The 27,376-nt window shown below is 42.9% G+C and overlaps 1 protein-coding gene across 1 annotated transcript in view; it reads right to left on the bottom strand.

Annotated features, from left to right (window-relative positions):
- Positions 1-12,076: 12,076 nt before the first annotated feature.
- LOC139762480 (uncharacterized) overlaps positions 12,077-27,376 on the bottom strand; it is a 110,861-nt gene continuing 95,561 nt past the window's right edge. The window contains exons 3-6 of the mRNA XM_071687412.1: positions 22,791-23,029; positions 20,305-20,408; positions 17,321-17,449; positions 12,077-15,625 (exon numbers count right to left, since the gene is read on the bottom strand). Coding sequence (XP_071543513.1) covers positions 15,514-15,625; positions 17,321-17,449; positions 20,305-20,408; positions 22,791-23,029 — 584 coding nt within the window. The 3' untranslated portion in view covers positions 12,077-15,513. The remainder of the gene's footprint in view (positions 15,626-17,320; positions 17,450-20,304; positions 20,409-22,790; positions 23,030-27,376) is intronic.

The raw sequence follows: 27,376 nt of genomic DNA, 5'->3' as shown, positions 1-27,376 counted from the left end.
CAAAACTTGCATTCACCTCCCTAACCACCCCATCCATAAACAAATTAAACAACCATGGAGACATCACGCACCCTTGCCGCAAACCGACTTTCACCGGCAACCAATCACTTTCCTCCCTTCCTACTCGTATACATCCCTTACATCTTCGATAAAACTTTTCATTGCTTCTAGCAACTTACCTCCCTCACCATTTACTCTCAAAACCTTCCACAGAGCATCTCTATGCACCCTATCATATGCCTTCTCCAGATCCATAAATGCTACATACAAATCCATCTGTTTTTCCAAGTATTTCTCACATACATTCTTCAATGCAAACACCTGATCCACACATCCTCTACCACTTCTGAAACCACACTGCTCTTCCCCAATCTGATGCTCTGTACATGCCTTCACCCTCTCAATCAATACCCTCCCATATAATTTCCCAGGAATACTCAGCAAACGTATGCCTCTGTGATTTGAACACTCACATTTATCCTCTTTGACTTTGTACAGTGGCACTATGCATGCATTCCGCCAATCCTCAGCACTTCACCATGATCCATACATGTATTGAATATCCTTACCAACCAATCAAAAACACACTCACCCCTTTTTTTAATAAATTCCACTGCAATTCCATCCAAACCCACCGCCTTTCATCTTCCGCAAAGCTTTCACTACCTCTTCTCTTCACCAAACCATTCTCCCTGTCCCTCTCACTTAGCACACCACCTCGACCAAAATACCCTACATCTGCCGCTCTGTCATCAAACACATTCAACAAACCTTCAAAATACTCACTCCATCTCCTCACTTCATCACTACTTGTTATTACCTTCCCATTTGCCCCCTTCACCGATGTTCCCATTTGTTCTCTTCTCTTACGCATTGTATTTACCTCCTTCCAAAACATCTTTTTATTCTTCATAAGATTTAATGATACTCCCTCACACCAACTTTCATTTGCCCTCTTTTTCACCTCATGCACCTTTCTCTTGACCTTCTGCCGCTTTCTTTTATACATTTCCAAGTCATTTGCACTACTTCCCTGCAAAACTCGTTCAAACGCCTCTCTCTTGTTTTTCACTAACAATCTTACTCCTGCAACCCACCATTCACTACCCTCTCTGATTTGCCCACCTCCCACCTTTCTCATGCCACAAGCATCTTTTGTGCAAATTATCACTGCTTCCCTAAATACATCTCATTCCTCTCCCACTCCCCATACGTCATTTGCTCTCACCTTTTTCCATTCTGCTCTCAATCTCTCCTGGTGCTTCCTCACACAAGTCTCCTTTCCAAGCTCATTTACTCTCACCACTCTCTTCTCCCTAACATTCTTTCTTCTTTTCTGAAAACCTCTACAATTCTTCACCTTCACCTCCACAAGACAATGATCAGACATCACTCCAGCTGCCATTCTCAGCACATTAACATCCAAAAGTCTCTCTTTTATATGCTTATCAATTAACAAGTAATCCAATAGCACCCTTTGGCCATTTCTTCTGCTCACATACGTATACTTATGTATAACTTTCTTTTTAAACCAGGTATTCCCAATCACCGGCCCTTTTTCAGTACACAAATCCACAAGCTCTTCATCATTTCCATTTACAACACTGAACACCCCATGTACACCAATTATTCCCTCAACTGCCACATTACTCAGCCCTGTATTCAAATCTCCCATCACTATAACCCGGTCTCGTGCATCAAAGCTGCTAACACAGTCGCCCAGCTGCTCCGAAAACGCTTGCCTCTCATGATCTATCTTCTCATGACCAGGTTAATATGCACCAGTAATATCAGTTTAGAGTTTATATATATATATATATATATATATATATATATATATATATATATATATATATATATATATATATATATATATATTCCTATGAGTCCATGGGGAAAATGAAACACGGTAATTTCCCAAGTGCACTTTCGTGTGATAATCACATCATCAGGGGAGACACAAGAGAGAAGTATAACAGTCAGTTGATATACATCGAAGAGACGAAGCTAGGACACCATTTGGTAAACATGTGATTGTCCATATATATATATATATATATATATATATATATATATATATATATATATGAAAAAAAAAGAATATATATATATATATATATATATATATATATATATATATATATAAGAAAAAAAAAAATATATATATATATATATATATATATATATATATATATATATATTTTTTTTTTTTCTTTTTGCTTTGTCGCTGTCTCCCGCGTTTGCGAGGTAGCGCAAGGAAACAGACGAAAGAAATGGCCCAACCCACCCCCATACACATGTATATACATACGTCCACACACGCAAATATACATACCTACACAGCTTTCCATGGTTTACCCCAGACGCTTCACATGCCTTGATTCATTCCACTGACAGCACGTCAACCCCGGTATACCACATCGCTCCAATTCACTCTATTCCTTGCCCTCCTTTCACCCTCCTGCATGCTCAGGCCCCGATCACGCAAAATCTTTTTCACTCCATCTTTCCACCTCCAATTTGGTCTCCCTCTTCTCCTCGTTCCCTCCACCTGCGACACATATATTCTCTTGGTCAATCTTTCCTCACTCATTCTCTCCATGTGCCCGAAACATTTCAAAACACCCTCTTCTGCTCTCTCAACCACGCTCTTTTTATTTCCACACATCTCTCTTACCCTTACGTTACTTACTCGATCAAACCACCTCACACCACACATTGTCCTCAAACATCTCATTTCCAGCACATCCATCCTCCTGCGCACAACTCTATCCATAGCCCACGCCTCGCAACCATACAACATTGTTGGAACCACTATTCCTTCAAACATACTCATTTTTGCTTTCCGAGATAATGTTCTCGACTTCCACACATTCTTCAAGGCTCCCAGAATTTTCGCCCCCTCCCCCACCCTATGATCCACTTCCGCTTCCATGGTTCCATCCGCTGCCAGATCCACTCCCAGATATCTAAAACACTTCACTTCCTCCAGTTTTTCTCCATTCAAACTCACCTCCCAATTGACTTGACCCTCAACCCTACTGTACCTAATAACCTTGCTCTTATTCACTTTTACTCTTAACTTTCTTCTTTCACACACTTTACCAAACTCAGTCACCAGCTTCTGCAGTTTCTCACATGAATCAGCCACCAGCGCTGTATCATCAGCGAACAACAACTGACTCACTTCCCAAGCTCTCTCATCCCCAACAGACTTCATACTTGCCCCTCTTTCCAAAACTCTTGCATTCACCTCCCTAACAACCCCATCCATAAACAAATTAAACAGCCATCGAGACATCACACACCCCTGCCGCAAACCTATATATATATATATATATATATATATATATATATATATATATATATATATATATATATATATATATATATATATATATATTCCTGTGAGTCCACGGGGAAAATGAAACACGATGAGTTCCCAAGTGCACTTTCGTGTAATAATCACATCATTAGGGGAGACACAAGAGAGAAATAACAGTCAATTTATGTCCAACGAAGAGACGGTCGCTAGGACGCCATTCGGTAAGCATGTGATTGTCCAAGACAGACAACGAGCGTATCATAAACTTATTATGTGGACAAGATGATGAATTGTTTACACATCTTATCAACGATACAGTTAGCCAATTTGTATAGGCCGTCACTAATATTAAGGTTATAATTCTTTGTGTATTAATAATAGAAGATTCAATGATATTTCTCGTGGTACTGGAGTTAGAGTTAATAACTGAGATGGCATTACTCCAGTCAGTACAATGATAATAGTTTTTAACGTGATTAAACAAGGCATTTAATTCTTGTCCTGTTCTTATACTATATTTATGTTGCTTAAGTCTAAGAGAAAGATCCTTACCAGTTTGCCCAACATAATACTTATCACAGTTTCTACATGGCACTTTATAGATACATCCAGGATAATTTTCTGGTGAGTTCCTGATTAAGATATTCTTAATAGTATTATTGTTGCTGAAGGCAACATATACATTAAAAGATTTAAGCAATATGGGAAGTAAGTAAAGTTATTATTCGAAAGGGAGAACTAAAAGATTCTTGGTGTCAGTGGAAGGTTTGGGCTCAACTCTATAAAATGATTTCTTTGCTAACTTAAGGGATTTATCAATGAAAGATCTAGGGTACTTTATCTTTGATCTAATGGAATATATCTTCTCGAACTCATCGTCAATATACTCTGACTGCAAATACGTAATGCCCTAAGGAACATGGACTGAAATGAAGATGATTTAACTCTGTCATGTTGAGATGAATAATATTGGATATATGAGCATACATTGGTAGGATATCTGTATATGCTAAACTTAAACTTGTTTCCTTGTCTATGGATCATGTAATCTAAAAATGGTAACATACCATTATTTTCATTTTCTACAGTAAATTTGATGGAAGGTACTAAATTGTTAAGTAAGGGGAGAAATGATTGTAAATTTTCATTTGTTGGCTAAACACAAAGAAAACATCTACATACCTTCACTAGATTGCATTATAAGGTAAGATATCCTTTAGTAATTTTGTTTCAAAAGATTTCAACATTGTTATATGGATGCGAGGCATGGGTTGTGCGGAGGAGGGAGGATGTGTTGGAAATGAAATGTTTGAGGACAATATGTGGTGTGAAGTGGTTTGATCGAGTAAGAAATGAAAGGGTAAGAGAGATGTGTGGTAATAAAAAGAAAGTGGTTGAGAGATCAGAAGAGGGTGTATTGAAATTGTTTGGTCACATGGAGAGAATGAATGAGGAAAGATTGGCAAAGAGGATATATGTGTCAAAGGTGGAGGGAAAGAGAAGTAGGAGACCAAATTGGAGGTGGATGGATAGAATGAAAAAGATTTTGAGCGATCGGGGCCTGAACATACTTGAGGGTGAAAGGCGTGCAAGGAATAGAGTGAATTGGAACGATGTGGTATACCGGGGTCGACGTGCTGTCTGTGGATTGAACCAGCGCATATGAAGCGTTTGGGGTAAACCATGGAAAGTTTTGTGGGGCTTGAATGTGGAAAGGGAGCTGTGGTTTCGGTACATTACACATGAGTGTGAGTGTGAACGAATGTGGCCTTTGTTGTCCTTTCCTAGCGGTACCTCGCGCGCGCGAGGGGGGGAGGGGAGTGCCATTTTATGTGTGGCGGCGTGGCGACGGGAATGGATAAAGGCAGCAAGTATGAATATGTACATGTGTATATATGTATAAGTCTGTGTATGTATATGATGTATACGTTGGAATGAATAGGTATGTATATGTGCGCGTGTGAGTGCTTATATATATACATGTGTATGTGGGTGGGTTGGGCCATTCTTTCGTCTGTTTCCTTGCGCTACCTCGCTGACGCGGGAGACAGCTCCTAGGTATAATAAATAGATATGAATATATATATATATATATATATATATATATATATATATATATATATATATATATATATATATTATACATAATCTCTCTTTACCGCGTCAGCGAGGTAGCGCCAGGAAACAGAGGAAGAATGGCCCATCCACTCATATAGACTTATATGTACATAAACGCCCTCATGCGCACATATACATACATATACATATCATCATATACAGACATATAAATACACATACGCAGACATTACATACATACACATGTACATATTCATGCTTGCTTTCATCCATTCCTGTCGCTACCCTGCCCCACAGGAAAACAGCATCGCTATCCCTGCTTTAGCGAGGTAGCGCCAGGAATACAGACAAAAAGGCCCTATTCGTTCACACTCAGTCTCTAACTGTCATGTGTAATGCACCGAAACCATAGCTCCCTATCAACATCCAGGCCCCACAGACCTTTCCATGGTTTACCCCAAACGCTTTACATGCCCTGGATCAGTCCACTGATAGCACGTCGATCCTGATATACCACATCGTTCCAATTCACTCTATTCCTTGCACTACTCTCGCCCTCCTTATGTTCATTCGCCGATCGCTCGAAATCTTTTTCACTCCATCCTTCCACCTCCAAATTGGTCTCCCGCATCTCCTTCTGTCCTCCGCCTCTGACACATTTATCATCTGTGTCAATCTTTCCTCACTCATTCTCTCCATGTGTCCAAACCATTTCTTATGCTCTCTTAACCGCACTCTTTTTATTTCCATACATCTCTCTTACACTTACATTACTTGCTCGATCAAACCACCTCACACCACATAGTGTCCTCAAACATCCACCCTCCTCCGTACAAACCTCTCTATAGCCCACGCCTCGCAACCATATAACATAGTTGGAAAAACTATTCCTTCACATATACCCATTTTTGTTCTCCGAGTTAACGTTCTCTCCCTCCTCACACCATTCATCGCTCCCAGAACCTTCGCCCCTTCCCACACCGTGCGACTCACTTCCGCTGTCGTGGTTACATCCGCTGCTAAGTCCACTCCCAGATACCTAAGACACTTCACTTCCTCCAATTTTTCTCCAGTTTAACTTACATCCCAATTAACTTGTCCCTCAACCCTATGGAACCTAATATCCTTGCTCTTATTCACATTTACTCTCAATTTTCTACTTTCACACACTTTTCCAAACTCAGTCACCAACCTCTGCAGTTTCTCACACGAATCAGCCACCAACGCTGTATCATCGGCAAACAACAACTGACTCACTTCCCTGGCCTTCTCATCCACAACAGATTGCATACTCGCCCCTCTCTCCAAAACTCTTGCATTTACCTCCCTAACCTTACCATCCATAAACAAATTTAAAAACCATGGGGACATCTCACACCCTTGCGCAAAACGATATTCACTGAGAACCAATCACTCTTCTCTCTTCCTACTCGTATACATACCTTACATCCTTGATAAAAACTTTTCACAGCTTCTAATAACTTACCTCCCACCAACCGTTTCTATCAACCCTATCATATACCTTCTCCAAATCCATAAATGCTGCATGCAAAACTGTTTTTCTAAGTGTTTCTCACATACAGTCTTCAAAGCAGACACCTGATCCACTCATCCTCTACCACACTCCTCTTCCCCTGTCTGATGCTCTGTGCATGCACTTCACCCTCCCAGTCAATACCCTCCCATATAATTTCCCAGGAATACTCAACAAACTTATACCTCTGTAGTTTGAACACTCACTTTTATCCCCTCTGCCTTTGTACAATGGCACTATGCATGCATTTCGCCAATCCTCAGGCACTTCGCCATGGTCCATACATACACTGAATATCATTACCAATCCATCAACAATACAGTCACCCTCTATTTTAATTAAGTTCCACTGCATACCATCCAACCCGCCGCCTTTTCGGTTTTCATCTTCCGCAAATCTTTCACTTCTTCTTCTGTCTTCACCAAATCATTCTCCCTGACCCTCTCACTTCGCACACTACCCAGACTCAAATACCCTATATCTGCCACTCTGTCATCAAACACATTCAACAAACCTTCAAAATACTCACTCCATCTCCTTCTCACTTCACCACTACTTGTTATTACCTCCCCGTTAACCCCCTTCACCGATGTTCCTATTTGTTCTCTTGTCTTACGCACTTTATTTATCTCTTTCCAAAACATCTTTTTATTCTCCCTAAAATTTGATGATACTCTCTCACCCCAACTCTCATTTGCCCTCTTTTTCAACTTTTTTACCTTTCTCTTGACCTCTTGCTGCTTTCTTTTTATAAATCTCCTTGTCATTTGCACTACTTCCCTGCAAATATCTTGCAAACGCCTTTCTTTTCTCTTTCACTAATAATCTTACTTCTTCATCCCACCACTCACTACCCTTTCTAATCTACACACCCCCATCCTTTCTCATACCACATGCAACTTTTGCGCAAGCCATCATTGCTTCCCTAAATACATCCCATTCCTCACTCACTCCCCTCACGTCATTTGCGTTCACCTTTTGCCATTCTACACTCAATCTCTCCTGATAATTCCTCACACAAGTCTCCTTTCCAAGCTCACTTACTCTCATCACTCTCTTCTCCCCAACAATCTCTCTCCTTTTCTGAAAGCCTCTGCAAATCTTCGCCTTCTCTTCCACAATATAGTGATCATACATCCCTCCAGCTGCCATTCTCAGCACATTAACATCCAAAAGTCTCTCTTTTATACGCCTATCAATTATCACGTAGTCCAATAATGCCCTTTGACCAATTCTCCTACTCACACACGTATACTTATGTATATCTCACTTTTTAAATCAGGTATTCCCAATCACCAGTCCTTTTTCAGCACACAAATCCACAAGATCTTCACCATTTCCATTCACAACACTAAACACCTCATGTACACCAATTATACCCTCACCTGCCACATTACTCACCTTAGCATTTAAATCACCTATCACTATAACCCGGTCTCGTGCATCAAAGCTGCTTATACACTTATTCAACTTCTCCCAAAACACTTGCCTCTCATGATCTTTCTTCTCATGACCAGATGCATAGGCATCAATAATCACCCATCTCTCTCCATCCACCTTCAGTTTTACCCACAAGAATCTAGAATTTACTCTCTTACACTCTATAACATGCTTCGTTTCCTTCTTTAGCAAGATAGCGCCAGGAAACAAGCTGTGAAAGGAACATCCGCTCACATCCATACTCTAGGTGTCATGTATAATGCACCGAAAGCACAGCTTCCTATCCACATCCAAGCTCTACACAACTTAACATAGTTTACTCCGGACGTTTCACCCGCCCTGGTTCAGTGCGTTGACAGCGCGACGACCCCAGTATACCCCAGTATACCAGCTTGTTCAGGATCTAATCGCTCAAAATCTTTTTCACTCCATCTTTCCATCTCTAGTGTGGTCACCCCTTTCTCCTTGTTCCCTCCGCTTCTGACACATATATCCTCTTTGTCATCCTTTCCTCATTCATTCTCTCCATGTGTCCAAACCATTTCAACACACCCTCTTCTGCTCTCTCAACTGCACCCATTTTATTTCTACACATCTCTCTTACCCTTCCATTACTTAATCAAACCACCTCACACCACATGTCCCCAAGCATTTCATTTCCAACACATCCATTCTCCTTCGCACAACTCTATCTATATAGCCCATGCCTTGCAACCATATAATATTGCTGGAACTACTATTCCTTCCTTTAGCCCACCCAGATAATTTTCTCTCTTTCCAAACATTCTTCAGCGGTTCCAGAACATTCTCCCAGTCACCCAGCCAATGACTCACTTTAGCTCACATGTTTCCATTCGCTGCCATGTCCACTTCCATATATCTAAAGCACTTCATTTCCTCTAATTTTTCTCCATTCACACTTACATTCCAGTTAACTTGTCTCTTAACCCTGCTGAACCTAATAACCTTCCTTTTTATTCAACATTAATTCTCAATTTTCTTCTTTCACACACTTTCCCAAACTCAGTTACCAACTTCATCAGTTTCTCACTCGAATCAGCCACCAGCGCTGTATCATCGGCGAACAACAACCGGCTCACTTCCCATCCTCTCTCATCCTCCCACAGACTGCATACTCGCTCTTCTATCCAAGACTGTTACAGTTACCTCCCTCATCAGCCCATCCATAAACAAATTAAACAACCATAGTGACATCACACACCCCTGCTGCAGACTAACCTCCACTTGGAATCATTCACTCTTCTCTCTTCCTACGCTTTACATCAATGATAAAAACTTTTCCCTGCTTCTACCAGCTTATCTCCAAAACCGTATATTCTTAAGACATTCTACAAGACATTTCTATCAGCTCTATCGTATGCATTATCCAGATCCATAAATGCCACATACAAATCTATCTTTTCTACGTATTTCTCAAACATTCTTTAAAGCAACACGTGATCCATACATTCATATATATATATATATATATATATATATATATATATATATATATATATATATATATATATATATATATATATTGGAAAGGATCACAATTTTGCGCGTGATCAAGTATATTCCTTTGAGTCCACGGGGAAAATGAAACACGACAAGTTCCCAAGTGCACTTTCGTGTAATAATTACATCATCAGGGGAGACACAAGAGAGAAATATAATAGTCATTTGATATACAACGAAGAGACGTAGCTAGGACGCCACTTGGTAAACATGTGATTGTCCAAGACAGACAACGAGCGTATCATAAACTTAATATGTAGACAAAAAGGTGAATTGTTTACAAATTTTATCAACAATAAAGTTATCCATTTTGAATAGACCTTCACTAATATTAAGGTTATAATTCTTTGTGTATTTAATGATAGAAGATTCAATGATATTTCTCGTGGTACTGGAGTTAGAGTTAATATCTGAGATGGCATTACTCCAGTCAATACAATGATCAAAGTTTTTGACGTGATTAAACAAGGCGTTTGATTCTTGTCCTCTTCTTATACTATATTTATGTTGCTGAAGTCTAACAGAAAGATCCTTACCTGTCTGCCCAATCTCTTACATTCACCTCCCTAACAGCGCCATCCATAAACAAATTAAGCAACCATGGAGACATCACGCACCCCTGCCGCAAAGCGACATTCACTGGGAACCAATCACATTGCTCTCTTCCTTCTCGTATACATGCCTTACATCCTCGATAAACTTTTCACTGCTTCTAGCAACTTACATCCCACACCATATATTCTTAATACCTTCCACAAAGCATCTCTATCAACTCTTTCATATGCCTTCTCCAGATCCATAAATGCTACTTACAAATCCATCTGTTTTTCTACGTACTTCTCACATACATTCTTCAAAGCAAACACCTGATCCACACATTCTCTACCACTTCTGAAACCACACTGCTCTTCCCCAATCTGATGCTCTGTACATGCCTTCACCCTCTCAATCAGTACCCTCCCATATAATTTCCCAGGAATACTCAACAAACTTATACCTCTGTAATTTGAACACTCACTTTTATCCCCTTTGCCTTTGTACAGTGGCACTATGCATGCATTCCGCCAATCCTCAGGCACTTTACCATGAACCATACATACATTGAATATCCTTACCAACCAGTCAACAACACAGTGTCCCCCTTTTTCAAAAGATTCCACTGCAATACCATCCAAACCTGCCGCCTTGCCGGCTTTCATCTTCTGCAAAGCTTTCACTACCTCTTCTCTGTTTACCAAACCATTCTCCCTGACACTCTCACTTCGCACACCATATATAAAGATTACTTTTTCAGCCTGAATAATGCATTTGATTATAAGTTAAAATTCATAATCAAATAAGAATGATCAGTTACGATTTGAAAACGGTCAGATTGTAATCGTTAGATATCCTGGGTACCTGTCGAAACAAACCTTGGAGCAAGTAGATAAGTATATAAGACATTATGGTGGAATTCCAGATGTATCAGAAACCGACTGTTGATTGATATCCACATTAATCTAATATATGCACCGTCTTTGATGTAGATGTGTGAGGCTAACTAAAAATACGTCCACTTGATGTGAGGTCATATATGAAAACAGCTCTTCGATTGAAATCGAACCTAGGACCGGACGTTGTCGTAACACCCCAAACTAAGGTATGGCTTGTTACAAAAATTAGAATTAGTCTTACCTCATAAGACGCAATCTAGCCTCTATGTATTTCGGTTAAGGCCTGGCCTTGATATGAACTTTGGTCCGTGACTGTAGCCTCGAACGTAAAGAAAAAAAAAGTCTTACTAACACACACACACACACACACACACACACACACACCGTAACGACTTTGGCTCACCAGAATGTTTTGACTACGTATAATGTGCACTGGTCCAGTTGCGGACTCTGATCGACTCTGTATCAAACCCACTTTTTCGAGAGGCATGTTATACACAGAGGGCTTGGTATGGCTTCGACTAGGCACTTACCGGAACTCGCAAGTGTGTCCCAAGACTTGCCCATGGCTGTTCAGTGGGTATGTTGTTCTTACTGAGTGATAGGGTAGGTAAGATAGGTTCCGATAGGATTCCTACGCTAATGCCATTGGATGCCTTTACATTTAGCAACAATACATTTAAGTTGACACAGCTATTGACCAGAGTATATTTCCCCCTCGAACACTTTGGGAACACTAAAAGAAAGTTTATATGATTTATACATTTATTACAGAAAATTACAAATTTTATTCAAGTCCTTAAAATTACAAGAAACATTTAGTGAGCTTAAGAAACTGATAAATGCACATTTTATCTTTGCCAGAGAAGACAAAGGTTTTGTCAATAATTTATGGATGATATTCCTTTTATTGTTTTGTATGCAAATTTATAACAAGAGGAGCAATATATAGGCCAGAAAAATATAATTAGTAAATCCTATAGAATAAATTACTCTCAAATATAACCTAATTAACATGACTTGGATTCATTCGTAGATTCAGAAAAGTTTGTACAGACAGTTAGGTATCTAACTCACAAGGGGAGATAGTTTTACAAATATTTACTTAAATTTTCACATAATATACACGACTGATTACCCTGTTGTTCAAGGAATGTGTGTGTGTGTGTGTGTGTGTGTGTGTGTGTGTGTGTGTGTATGTGTGTGTGTGTGTGTGTGTGTTATCAGGGCAAGGCAAGAAAGCAGATGCCCTGGACGTACGAGACTGTGATTCAGTCTAGCGGATTCTGCCGTCCCATCACTGTAGAATGTCTTTTAGATTACCTGTATTTCTCTCTACTTCCAGGTATGTGCTTCCCTTACTGCAGGTCCTTACAGACACACTCCGGAACATGAGAAGTAAAAGTCCTGGATTCTGAGAGCATCCGTAAAGTCAGCACTCATATTACACAGTGAAGGTCTGCACATTGGTCCAACTGTCTGAGAAGGTGAGTCACTTTGAGGAGATGAAGGAATATTACAGTAAGATTTGTACACGAGAAACTGCTTTTTCTCATCAGAGAGCAACTATGTATATTTGAGCCCCAAACCAGCACAACTTAATGCTAAGATTCTACAGCAGTTTATAACAAAATATAGTTCTGTGACAGTACGCTTCAACGGATACAGCCGCTGCTTAAAATGATTGAAAGTATCCAGTGGACATAATAACCAGTTGCTTCCACTCTCTTATGTTCTCAATATCCCTCACTGGCTCTTTTCCGAGCTGCCTGTACTTTAGGATGGTCCAGCGGCACATGATGCAAGAATGATTTTCCGACCTTGACAACTTCATCGTGGCACAGAATGTAACAAAATAACTTTATCGTTATTATTTATATCAAAAATAAGTTACAAACAAAACAATCGTAAAGTAAATAAGAAAGATTTAAGGAAGAAAAAAGAGGAAAAGTGGCGGCTGAAAGCAGGGTTATGTGTGCTAGGCTGCGTGGCACGGGGTGCGGGCGGACCCAGGGGTGCATATTCTATCGTCTGCAGCAGACAACTGGAAATCGATGGTCAGCTGATATTAGATTTGGATGCTTTGTCTTGATAGATACAAAAGTAAAATCTGAATTTATAAAAAATACATATTCTCTCTTGTTCTGAGAACGTGTGTGCCGGTACATTTATTGCGCAAAGTTCCAGCAATGGATCTGACGCTTATGTACATGCATTGCTTTGCCTACAGTTCCTGGATCCGCCATCAGTGTCGTGTGCAGTACATATGAGTTCATGTTCATTAATGGAATTCTGACTTTGCTCTGGACATAACGCTGCTTTTCATAGTAAATGAAATATACCTGGGCTGTATTGATTTTACTACGTGCACTGACTAATTACTCTTCTCCATAAGAAGGTTGTTGTCTGTCAGAGAAAAGTTTTGATTTATTTGTGGAAACGAGAACAGTTATAAAACGTTCTGTGCAAGAGTGCTCCACACGCCCCTACACACACACACACACACACACACAGTGCAAGAGTGCCACACACACACACACACACACACACACACTAAGTTGTGCTAGGCTACCCTACACGCTGCTGCCGGCGGGTTAGGTTGCACCACGGTACTAAGCCTTCCCACACACACACACACACACACACCACGACGGGCTAGGCTGTGCCAAATGCGCTACCGTTGGGAAAGGCCGCCCCACACACTTGTTGAGCAAATGCGATGTAAAAGCCTCTGGACGTGTTCCCTTTCCTCTAATTTCGACGATGTTGGAGCACTCTTGTAAGTTGTCTTTGTTCCTCATCGGCAGCTAAAACATTTTCGTTCTAGAATGCCGAAATCTCGATGGGCTTTTGATTTTTTTTTTCTTTTTTTTTTTTTTTTTTACTTATTAGGTGCTTTCTGTAGAAGTACGTAGCCTAGAAAATAGCATTATCACGACCTCTTATTTCATGGGATGCATCTGATCTGTGATCAGAAAATAAAAATCCCAGAGAAGAGGAATAAAGAAAATGGTTAACATAGATGCACATGGATATCTGACTAGGCAGTGCCTACAAAGACATTAACTTCAGTACATAAAAAAAAAAGATTTTACATTTCCTCCTTAATATTGAAAAAAGTGTATCGAGACTGTCATCAAAATATACTGTCACAATGAATAACCTCAAGAAGGAGTAACAATATTCATGTGATTCTGAACTTTATACAATGTTTTTTTAAATCTGTTTTACCTCTTTTATATCGCTAACGACAAGCAATGACAAGAACTTGCGGTCTCAAGCGAAACGGCAGTTTCCATATCTAAACATGGTAATTATTTGTATATACCTGAATGAATTGGACTTAATTATGCTGATCACATATTCTCATCTGAACATGAACTTTAAATGGGCGACACATAGTTACAGCTTGTTAAACTGATATGGTTTACTTCTCGTTTATTTTTGTTAGTTAACTCAGTCTACTACATTGCTATTTCCATGTTTATAAAAGAATGCGTAAATTTAACATTTCATTTTTTTTTTTTTAGATATAACTAGATTGCAAGCCTCTCTATATATCTAAATAAACTCTGAAATACCCTGAAGTCATGATTGTAGACGTTGATAGTTTGGGCAGATAATTCCATATGTACGTTAATGGTGTAGTGAATTATTTTTTCAGCTTAGGAACAATTCTGTCTGTTAGAAATCTTCCATTGGGTAGCAGTCTCACAGCGTACAAAGTACAGTGTGGGGCTGCTGGTGTGAGGAATAAGTGTCAGAACTTTCCAACCCCAGCAGCTCTCCGGTGCCCTTATAACCTGAGCAAGCTGCCTTCATTAGGAGTAGTAGTAGAGTTCACACATCTGACTGAGTATACTTCACATTAGCGTTATATATCAAAAGCCTTTACAAAAAAGAAAAAAAAACTCGCTCATGTTGCTTGACAACATAGTTCAAGAAATAACCTTGAACAATTAAGAGTCTAATTGCAACCAACGCATCGATGCTAATTTCAAGTTTCTTGGTAAGAAGATCCTTAGTTTTGTCCATTAAGGCAATGATCCTGATTAAGTTTCACCCGAGCTAATTTTCTTTACGTTTTTCTCCACTGATGTTGTACTTGCTATCCATACATAAGGCCAGATGTGGCTGGGCGTCCGTGGCTGGGCGAAGGGTGGTCGCGGGGAGGCTGATGGCGTTTACTTCTTGGCGTTGCGCTCCCGCTCCCTGCGCTTCGTGCAGCGTCCCTTCTGCACCTGGTAGGAGCCATACTCGCAGGTGGGCTGCGCACAACTCCCGCTAGAGATGCAGCTGTATAGATAAACATAAGTTGTTACATAGTGTCACGACTCGCCATCCCGCCATCTGGGACAAACGCACCAGGGAAGATAGCGGAGGGAACTAACAGCTCTTACTCGGCCTGATAGTGAAAAGGGATGTCAAGTTTGTTTATACTTTCAAATTGAAATAATTGTTGAAAACTTTCAAAGTGAATGTGATAGGAATATCCGAAAACTGAAGTGGAAAATATGGACCATTGTAAGTGGAAGACAAAGTCCATCCGGCAGAAGCAGGAAGGTCAGGGTTGCTGGTCTCAGGAGCTGACTGGGAAACACAAGTTGGACACTTATTACCACACACACACACACACACACACACACACACACACACACACACACACACACACACCGGTCTCTCTAAAGAGTGTGGTCTTTAATTGGAAGAGATGATTAAAAAATGATAATTTCCTGCAGAGGAAAAACTTCCTAAGAGAGAAACAAGACGGTTTTAGGAAAGGCGTTAATGTACACCGAACCTCATAGATTTCTACGAGAGAGTGAGCTTTGTGTTAAAGAGGTTGGTTGGATTGTTCGTATCTGGACTGCCAGAGAGCATTTGACACAGTCCACATAGGAATCTGATAAAGAAGCTAGATCTTCCGACGGGAGTTAGGAGGAAACTGCTTTAATGGACAGAAGACTATCTCAGTGGAAGGGATGAAAGAAGACATGTCAGGGAGACTTCTTAAGATGGCTCGAGTTTACCAGTGACGTGCCTCGGGGTCTGCTCTGGATCAATGTTTACTTGATCCTTGAAGGAAGTAGAAAATTGAAGAGGATTGCACCATCCGACAATTGCATTAGAGTCTAAAGTTGGTCTGATTCGTGGATGATGAAATTCAACCAAAGTAAAGGTAAAGTAATGAGTGTGGGACACAGTGAAAAACGGCTCGATAAGATCAATCTAGCAGGACATAAGATACAGGGATCTGTAGGAGAGACCCGTAGGAGTTGACATCCTGTCCATCGTCCCATATGAAGACAAATGGGAACAAATTGTCTGCTGGCAACTATCAGAGTGACATTCAGGTATACGGATGGGTAAATATTCAGGACGTTTTTCACATTCTGCAGTAAACTAGAAGTAGAAATGCTTCTTAATTTGGTCAGCGCTCGTACAGAAGCACAGAGAAGGTACAGAGGAGGTCAGCAAATACGGTAGTGGAATTAGAGCTGAGGTACGGGGAAAGCTTAGAGAGGCCTTGACTTTGTCAACCTTGGAAGAGAGAAAATAGGAGATACTCTTATCACTTCCTTTAAGTTTTTAAAGATACGAGGATAGAACAACCAGAGGCCATTACATGATATCAAGAAAAAACTTGTTGGAAATTATGTAGAGAATTACTTGTAAATGGAATGATGAAACTGTAAATGGGGACAGCGTACAGAAGTTTAAAAAGTTTTGATAAAAAGGTTCAAAAGATTGATGCCCCACGGGAGTAGAACTCCCTCCCGGTACGTTATCGGTTAATGATCATGAACAGGTGATTACACACACCTACACACTCGACCAGTATCAGCTTCCTTGACGTTTCTGTGGTTGATATTACCATTCATAATATTTTTTCGTCGATGAATCTCTCTCTCTCTCTCTCTCTCTCTCTCTCTCTCTCTCTCTCTCTCTCTCTCTCTCTCTCTCTCTCTCTCTCTCTCCCTCTCTACTCACTTGATGTCCTCGTTAGAGAAGAAGCGACGTCCCTTCTTGTAGCGGCGGCACTTGGGGACGACGGCGTCACAGTCGCAGACACAGCGTCCGTCGTGCAGCCGCGGGGAGAAGAACTGCGGACACTGGCACCTGCAACAGATCACAACACCGACTTCAGCCTCTCCATCAGACCTGTTCTTGAGCACGACAGTAGGGCACTCAGCACACCGGCACGACCCATGACCACCATGGGACGAACCCTGGGTATGAAGGCTAGTCATTAGACCTGACCCTTGAGAATAAGCCAGAGTAGATTATCATACCCAGGCGTAGCCCCGTCTTGTTATTTCACGTGCAGGAAGATGTGTCCCGTGGTGTTATACAGTAAATATGTAACATGAAACTCAAGTTAACCAACACTACAGCGAGCGTCTACATGTTGCTTCTGTCTCATGGTAAATTCCAGTTATTTCCCTCGAAAATGTTTGTTTAGATATCTACAGAAGTATTTTTAGTTTGAAACACATACTATATAGCTGCAGTTACAATAGCACGTCTAGCTTGAAACTCACAGCTATATTATAGTATATTTAGCTTGAAACACACATTAGCTATGTTACAATAAGTTTAGCTTGAAACGCTAGCTGCATTACAATATGTTTAGCTTGAAACACACCTGCAGCATGTCGTTACGAAATATCCTCCCGTACCAGTCACATGACCACACCACAACCACCTACACTCCTCCCGTACCAGTCACATGACCACACCACAGCCACCCACACTCCTCCCGTACCAGACACATGACCACACCACAACCTACCACACTCCTCCCGTGGTGAACAGCTTGTGGAGTTGCGTGCTGAAAGAGGACTGGTATTTAGGAACTCATTATGATAAGCGGGACATTAACAGGTATACGTATTTAAGGAGGAAATATGGTCAGCGGGCATTGTTGGAAGGCTTACTACTTGGTAGACGTGTAAAAGAGAGACTTATTGGATGTGAATATGCTGAGAGGGGTAGCTGGAGGGATGTGTGATCACTACCTTGTGGAGGCGAGGTGAATATTTGCAGAGGTTTTCGGAAGAGGAAACATTATGGATGAGAAGAGAATGGTGAGAGTAAGTGAGCTTGGAAATGAGACTTCTTTGAAGAAATATCAGGATTGATTGAGTGTAGACTGGCAAAAGATAAGAGTAAACGAAGCCAGAGGAGATATAAGAAATTATTAGAGAAAAGGTTTGTATGTAGCATTTATGGATCTGGAGATGCCTTTTGGAAGGTCTTCAGGAATTTGGTGTGGGAGGTAAGGTTGTAGGAGCAGTGGGAAGTTTTTATTAATGGTGTAATGCATGTGTACGAGTAGGAAGAGAGGACAGCGAATGGTTCCGGGTGAAGGTTGGTCTGGGGCAGGGGTGTGTTATGTTACCATGGTTGTTTAATTTGTAAATGCCTGGGGTGGTGAGGGAGGTAAGTGCGCCTGTTGGGAAATAACCGGTGTAGACCCCGTTGCTCACCAACGTTAGACTAAGGGTATTCGAATACTTAGTATTCGAATAGTTATTTCCTATTAGCCAGGCCCATAGCCTAGCGGTAGCATTCCCGCCTGTGGCACGAGGGTCCAGGATTCGATCCTGGCTGTTTTTTTTTTTTTTTTTTTTTTTCAAAAGAAGGAACAGAGAATTGTGCCAGGTGAGGGTATTCCCTCAAAGGCCCAGTCCTCTGTTCTTAACGCTACCTCGCTAATGCGGGAAATGGCGAATAGTTTGAAAGAAAAAAAAAAAAAAAAAATATATATATATATATATATATATATATATATATATATATATATATATATATATATATATATATATATATATATATATATTTCTGTTTCCCATTTTAGAAAGTTAAAAAAAAAAATACAAGGAGGGGAGGATTTCTGGCCCCCCGCTCCCGTCCCTTCTAGTAAATGTGAATAAAAGCAAGGTTATTAGGTACAGTAGGGTTGAGGGTCAAGTCAATTGGGAGGTGAGTTTGAATGGAGAAAAACTGGAGGAAGTGAAGTGTTTAGATATCTGGGAGTGGATCTGGCAGCGGGTGGAACCATGGAAGCGGAAGTGGATCATAGGGTGGGGGAGGGGGCGAAAATTCTGGGAGCCTTGAAGAATGTGTGGAAGTCGAGATTATCTCGGAAAGCAAAAATGGGTATGTTTGAAGGAATAGTGGTTCCAACAATGTTGTATGGTTGCGAGACGTGGGCTATGGATAGAGTTGTGCGCAGGAGGATGGATGTGCTGGAAATGAGATGTTTGAGGACAATATGTGGTGTGAGGTGGTTTGATCGAGTAAGTAACGTAAGGGTAAGAGAGATGTGTGGAAATAAAAAGAGCGTGGTTGAGAGAGCAGAAGAGGGTGTTTTGAAATGGTTCGGGCACATGGAGAGAATGAGTGAGGAAAGATTGACCAAGAGAATATATGTGTCGGAGGTGGAGGGAACGAGGAGAAGAGGGAGACCAAATTGGAGGTGGAAAGATGGAGTGAAAAAGATTTTGTGTGATCGGGGCCTGAACATGCAGGAGGGTGAAAGGAGGGCAAGGAATAGAGTGAATTGGAGCGATGTGGTATACCGGGGTTGACGTGCTGTCAGTGGATTGAATCAAGGCATGTGAGGCGTCTGGGGTAAACCATGGAAAGCTGTGTAGGTATGTATATTTGCGTGTGTGGACGTATGTATATACATGTGTATGGGGGTGGGTTGGGCCATTTCTTTCGTCTGTTTCCTTGCGCTACCTCGCAAACGCGGGAGACAGCGACAAAGTAAAAAAAAAAAAAAAAAAAAAAATATATATATATATATATATATATATATATATATATATATATATATATATATATATATATATATATATATATATATATATACACCCCAAGAAAGCCAAGATAATAGAACAGTCGTCCTTAAATACTAAGGAGGGATTAACAGGAGTTAGCTGAGGAGGAATTATCGTTAGACTTACTGGAGGGAGCCGTTGTTGTTGTTGGAGGTGGACGAGGAGCTTTGGCAGGAGCAGCGAGTGTCGTTGGTGAAGGTCATCATCTGAACCCCGGCACGGCTGGCGTCCTGCGGGAACCAGATCAAACAAGGTCATTATACGTCTCCGTCAGGTGGAACTTGGTCATCGTGTTTAACACGGGTGGGATGGTGTCTGACGTCCCCCTTCCTCCGTATGAATGAAATGCTACTACTCCAACCCATTCAGCTCGACGGTACGACCTGTGAGGTACGATATCGAAGTGTCGTAACGTCCAGCTCCAGACTCGTGTTCAAGGGTCGTACCGTCGTGGCTGTCATGTTCAAGGGTCGTACCGTCGTGGTTGTCGTGTTCAAGGGTCATACCGTCATGGTTGTCGTGTTCAAGGGTCGCATTGTCGTGATTGTCGTGTTCAAGGGTCGTACCGTCGTAGTTGTCGTGTTCAAGGGTCGTACCGTCGTGGTTGTCGTGTTCAAGGGTCGTACCGTCATAGTTGTCGTGTTCAAGGGTCGTACCGACGTGGTTGTCGTGTTCAAGGGTCGTACCGTCGTGGTTGTCGTGTTCAAGGGTCGCATTGTCGTGATTGTCGTGTTCAAGGGTCGTACCGTCGTAGTTGTCGTGGTCAAGGGTCGTACCGTCGTGGTTGTCGTGTTCAAGGGTCGTACCGTCGTGGTTATCGTGTTCAAGGGTCGTACCGTCGTGGTTGTCGTGTTCAAGGGTCGTACCGTCGTGGTTGTCGTGTTCAAGGGTCGTACCGTTGTGGTTGTCGTGTTCAAGGGTCGCATTGTCGTGATTGTCGTGTTCAAGGGTCGTACCGTCGTAGTTGTCGTGTTCAAGGGTCGTACCGTCGTGGTTGTCGTGTTCAAGGGTCGTACCGTCGTAGTTGTTGTGTTCAAGGGTCGTACCGTCGTGGTTGTCGTGTTCAAGGGTCGTACCGTCGTAGTTGTCGTGTTCAAGGGTCGTACCGTCGTGGTTGTCGTGTTCAAGGGTCGTACCGTCGTAGTTGCCGTGGTCAAGGGTCGTACCGTCGTGGTTGTCGTGTTCAAGGGTCGTACCGTCGTGGTTGTCGTGTTCAAGGGTCGTACCGTCGTAGTTGTCGTGTTCAAGGGTCGAACCGTCGTGGTTGTCGTGTTCAAGGGTCGTACCGTCGTGGTTGTCGTGTTCAAGGGTCGTACCGTCGTGGTTGTCGTGTTCAAGAGTCGTACCGTCGTAGTTGTCGTGTTCAAGGGTCGAACCGTCGTGGTTGTCGTGTTCAAGGGTCGTACCGTCGTGGTTGTCGTGTTCAAGGGTCGCACCGTCGTGGTTGTCGTGTTCAAGAGTCATACCGTCGTGGCTGTCTTGTTCAAGGGTCGTACCGTCGTGGTTGTCGTGTTCAAGGGTCGCATCGTCATGCTCAAGGAGAAGAGCCCAGTGATTATTATTATTATTCAAGCCAGGACAAATGCAACACTGTGCAAATGCGCTAACCTACATCTGCTCAAAATCTGAAATTCATGAAGGCATGAAAGTTTCTTTCATGAAACAACTCGTGCATGAAAGCTGCTGAAAGAATCGTAAATGTAAAATGTCAGACTTTTAGTATTTACTCATGAATGCAAATTACACTGTTGTGTAAGAACTTTGATTTATAAGGACTTACAAAGACTGAGGGTGGCTCACAAAGACGGGGGCAATGATTATAAAGACTCATAATGACTCAGTAGCGGTGGTAAAGACTCGGCTCGACTCATAAAAGACAGTGGGACACTGTGTTAAGGACTCAGGTTGACTTACAAATACAGGGGAGGAGTATTCAATCCTGAGAGTGACTTATTAAAACAGGAGAACTCTTATAAAGACAGGAAGACTCACAAAGACAGGGGAAGACTGGTAATGACTCAGGATGACTCACAAAGACAGGGGAGGCTGGTAATGACTGAGGATGACTCACAGAACACAGGAAGACTGGTAATGACTCAGGTGATTCACAAGACAGGGAAAGACTAGGAATGACTCAGGATGACTCACAAGTCTAGGAAGACTGGTAATGACTCAGGATGACTCACAAAACAGAGGAAGACTAGTAATGACTCAGGATGACTCACAAGTCTAGGAAGACTGGTAATGACTCAGGATGACTCACAAAACAGAGGAAGACTGGTAATGACTCAGGATGACTCACAAGTCTAGGAAGACTGGTAATGACTCAGGACGACTCACAAAGACAGGGTAAGACTGGTAATGACTCAGGATGACTCACAAGTCTAGGAAGACTGGTAATGACTCAGGATGACTCACAAAACAGAGGAAGACTGGTAATGACTCAGGATGACTCACAAGTCTAGGAAGACTGGTAATGACTCAGGACGACTCACAAAGACAGGGTAAGACTGGTAATGACTCAGGATGACTCACAAGTCTTGGAAGACTGGTAATGACTCAGGATGACTCACAAGACAGGGTAAGACTAGTAATGACTCAGGATGACTCACAAAGACGTAGAAGTAGAGCTGGACGGTGTGTGACTCGGCTGTGGCGCAGGTCTTGTCCCGGGAGTTGCAGCAGCCGGCGTCCTCCCCGCACCGGTGGAGGAGCGCGCAGCGGGGCCACGTCCTGGCCGCGTGCCCCACCCCGGAGGGCTTCACCGGCAGGCACCGTCGAGGGGGAACGTCACACTTGCCGTTCTCGTCCACCCAGCGGGCGTTGTCCGACGCCAGCTTGATCTTGCGAACTGTTGGAACACGACCGAGTTAACATTCACACTCATAATGAGGAGGTCAGCATTAACGGGCCAGCTAGGATGGTTCATAATGAGAAGGTCAACATTAACGGGCCAGCTAGGGTGGTTCATAATGAGGAGGTCAGCATTAACGGGCCAGCTAGGATGGTTCATAATGAGGAGGTCAGCATTAACGGGCCAGCTAGGGTGGTTCATAATGAGGAGGTCAGCATTAACGGGCCAGCTAGGGTGGTTCATAATGAGAAGGTCAGCATTGACGGGCCAGCTAGGGTGGTTCATAATGAGGAGGTCAGCATTAACGGGCCAGCTAGGGTGGTTCATAATGAGGAGGTCAACATTAACGGGCCAGCTAGGATGGTTCATAATGAGGAGGTCAGCTTTAACGGGCCAGCTAGGATGGTTCATAATGAGGAGATCAACATTAACGGGCCAGCTAGGATGGTTCATAATGAGGAGATCAGCATTAACGGGCCAGCTAGGGTGGTTCATAATGAGGGGGTCAGCATTAACGGGTCAGCTAGGGTGGTTCATAATGAGGAGGTCAACATTAACGGGCCAGCTAGGATGGTTCATAATGAGGAGGTCAGCATTAACGGGCCAGCTAGGATGGTTCATAATGAGGGGGTCAGCATTAACGGGCCAGCTAGGATGGTTCATAATGAGGAGGTCAGCATTAACGGGCCAGCTAGGGTGGTTCATAATGAGGGGGTCAGCATTAACGGGCCAGCTAGGATGGTTCATAATGAGGAGGTCAGCATTAACGGGCCAGCTAGGGTGGTTCATAATGAGGAGGTCAACATTAACGGGCCAGCTAGGGTGGTTCATAATGAGGAGGTCAGCATTAACGGGCCAGCTAGGGTGGTTCATAATGAGGGGGTCAGCATTAACGGGCCAGCTAGGATGGTTCATAATGAGGAGGTCAGCATTAACGGGCCAGCTAGGGTGGTTCATAATGAGGAGGTCAGCATTGACGGGCCAGCTAGGGTGGTTCATAATGAGGGGGTCAGCATTTACGGGCCAGCTAGGGTGGTTCATAATGAGGAGGTCAGCATTGACGGGCCAGCTAGGGTGGTTCGTAATGAGGAGGTCAGCATTAACGGGCCAGCTAGGATGGTTCATAATGAGGAGGTCAGCATTAACGGGCCAGCTAGGGTGGTTCATAATGAGGAGGTCAGCATTAACGGGCCAGCTAGGATGGTTCATAATGAGGAGGTCAGCATTAACGGGCCAGCTAGGGTGGTTCATAATGAGGAGGTCAACATTAACGGGCCAGCTAGGATGGTTCATAATGAGGAGGTCAGCATTAACGGGCCAGCTAGGGTGGTTCATAATGAGGAGGTCAGCATTAACGGGCCTGCTAGGGTGGTTCATAATGAGGAGGTCAGCATTAACGGGTCAGCTAGGGTGGTTCATAATGAGGGGGTCAGCATTAACGGGCCAGCTAGGATGGTTCATAATTAGAAGGTCAGCATTAACGAGCTCGCTACGGTGGTATTCCTAGACTACTGAATCACCTGATGGATTGTTCACGTAGTTAGGAGAGTTACTCCTTGTCACCTTGTCACTTGCCACAGCTGGTTAGGTTCCATTGCTGTACTGACTGGGTTACTGGTTATGGCTTGGACACCGTGTCACACGTAACCCCACAAACTGGTGTATAGGATCATATAGACACGATGGAGACTGGGCAAGGTGCAGACTGGGGCTGACGGTTCCTTATATAGGATGGAGAATGCAGCACCATGTGAGCTGTAGCACTGTGTTACCGCTGAGAACTACAACCCCAGTTGCAGAATGTTGTCGAGAGTCTGTACGACATAGATACATTAGCGTGTGGCAGGTGTGGTGTGAGGGGTGTTGTGTGTGAGCTGACAACTCAACCCACTCGTGACGTCGTGTTCCCACTCCCCTGCACGTGGTGCACCTGGTTTTGTAGGGTCACCTGGTGGCTTGGGAGGCGGGAGTCATCATAGCCTGGCCCTGGGCCCACATTTACCCCCGCCCAGGGAGAGTGTAGTTTGTAGTAATAATAATAGTATGATAGAAATAATGATAATAATCGTTTTTGAAATTTTCAATTAGTCTGACTAATTTCCAGAGGAAAAAAGTAAATCCATTTGAATTCACTTCAGCAGATGCTTCACCTCATTATGGTGTCGTGAGTCCGTTGGTAATGAGGGTGAGATGAGTGGCAAGTTCACTCACACACCTGGGAAATTCATGGCTCGTGAGGCTGATGGATGTCGTGAGTCCAGACCAGACAGCTGTGAGCAGTGGTTGTCTCCAGTGTGGGACCTGGAGCGGCACCGTCACCCCGTCTCTCATCCTTGTGTGTATGTGCTATGTCTTTACTCCTATGTACACACACACACACACACACACACACACACACACACACACACACATTCGTAGAAAGTGAACACAAATGCTTCATGTTCGTCTCAGCAGACTTCCGTGTGCCCCGCCCACGTCTTCCCACACAGAGTCTCTCTGTTCCTCCCCGTCTGCCTCCCGTGGGGGCTCAGGCACCAGTAACGAAGCACCACACATTGACCACCAGAGACCAGAACTACGTTGGTTGGTTATCTATTTATAGCGTCGCTGGACGAATCTCACCAGTTCGATCGACCTTCGGTGAGGATTCTCTCCAGATTTAGTTATCAGAACGGATGTTTATGAATGAACCGGAGCGACTTTGAAGACTGGAGGGATATGAATGACCTTGTAGGGTCTGGTGTGTGTGTGTGTGTGTGTGTGTGTGTGTGTGTGTGTGTCATGCCTTCATCAGGGGAGACATTACAGAGGTCAGCTCAGTAATGGCTCGTCCAGCGGTTGCGTCCACAGCAATAAGAATTCTGATGCTTATATTTTTCATGTTGGATGGTCCAATCACGCACAATAATCCACCTCAAGGCCGAGCCTTAATTGAAATATGGAGAGAATTATGAAACGGAAAAAGAAAAGACATGGGAATGGTGCCAGGTCAGAGTTGTTGGGAAAGACATGGGTCAGAATCTTTTCATTGCGTGAAATAAATCATAATGTTGTAGTGTCACTAGATATGTACCAGGGACAGACAGATTAAAGAAGCAACACACAGTAAGCGCTGGACACGGCGGAGAATGCTTGGCAGGTCGTAGATTCCTCCTGTCTGGAGGATGATATAGCCTCCTGATAGCCGTATACTGAAGGAAACACGGTCCTGCCCCTCACACCGGCGCGGCGCCTCACCTGACTACCCACATACGACGAGAGAACTCGGATCCAGGGGTGGTGGACCTGGTGATCCGGGAGAGATGCTGGGGTGGTGGACCTGGTGATCCGGGGGTGGTGCTGGGGTGGTGGGCCTGGTTGTCACATAAGGCCCCTCAGGGGACCCCAGTTGGTCCCTCCGGGAGGGTCATGTCGTTGCTCCCCTGGCCACCCGCCTACTCCGTCGCAACAGGGGTCTTCCTGGCGTCGCAGGGTGAGGTAAGCTTACGCGGGAGACATCGGTCAACTATAATATATATATATATATATATATATATATATATATATATATATATATATATATATATATATATATATATATATATGAGTCGGAAAGATGATACGCGGGAATCATTGAAGTATATATCTTTGATAGGCGTGCAAAAGAGAGATTGGTATGTGAATGTCCTGAGGGGCAGCTGGTGAGATGTCTCATCATTACTTGATGGAAGCGAGGGTCAAGATTTATAGGTTTGTGGAAAAGAGGAAATGATATGGCTGTGAAGATGATGGGTAAAGTGATTGAGCTTGGAAAAAAAGTCGTGTGTGAGAAGAATACCAGAAGAGATTGAGTGTAGAATGACAGAAAGTGAGATTAGTGAGAAAGTGAGAAATGGGAGGTATGTTGGAGAGTAGTGCTGGCACGTGCGAGGGAAGTGTGTGGCTTACGGAAGGTGGGACGGTGTCAGTCAGTGGACTGAAGCAGTGCATGTGAAGCAGCCGGGGAAAACCTGTGGGGCCTGGTAGTGGATAGTGGGTGGTGGTTTCGGTGCATTACGGTTAGAGAATAGTTGTGAGCCGATGGGGCCTTTTCTGTTTCTTCCTCGCTAACGCAGGAAGCGGTGAACAAGTATGAAAGTATATATATATATATATATATATATATATATATATATATATATATATATATATATATATATATATATATTTATTTATTTATTTATTATTTATTTTATTATACTTTGTCGCTGTCTCCCGCGTTTGCGAGGTAGCGCAAGGAAACAGACGAAAGAAATGGCCCCCCCCCCCCCCATACACATGTATATACATACGTCCACACACGCAAATATACATACCTACACAGCT

This window comes from Panulirus ornatus, chromosome 3, assembly GCF_036320965.1.
Source record: "Panulirus ornatus isolate Po-2019 chromosome 3, ASM3632096v1, whole genome shotgun sequence".
NCBI lineage: Eukaryota > Metazoa > Arthropoda > Malacostraca > Decapoda > Palinuridae > Panulirus > Panulirus ornatus.
Note: the sequence above shows the minus strand (reverse complement) of the source record. Positions and strands in the feature narration are given on the sequence as shown.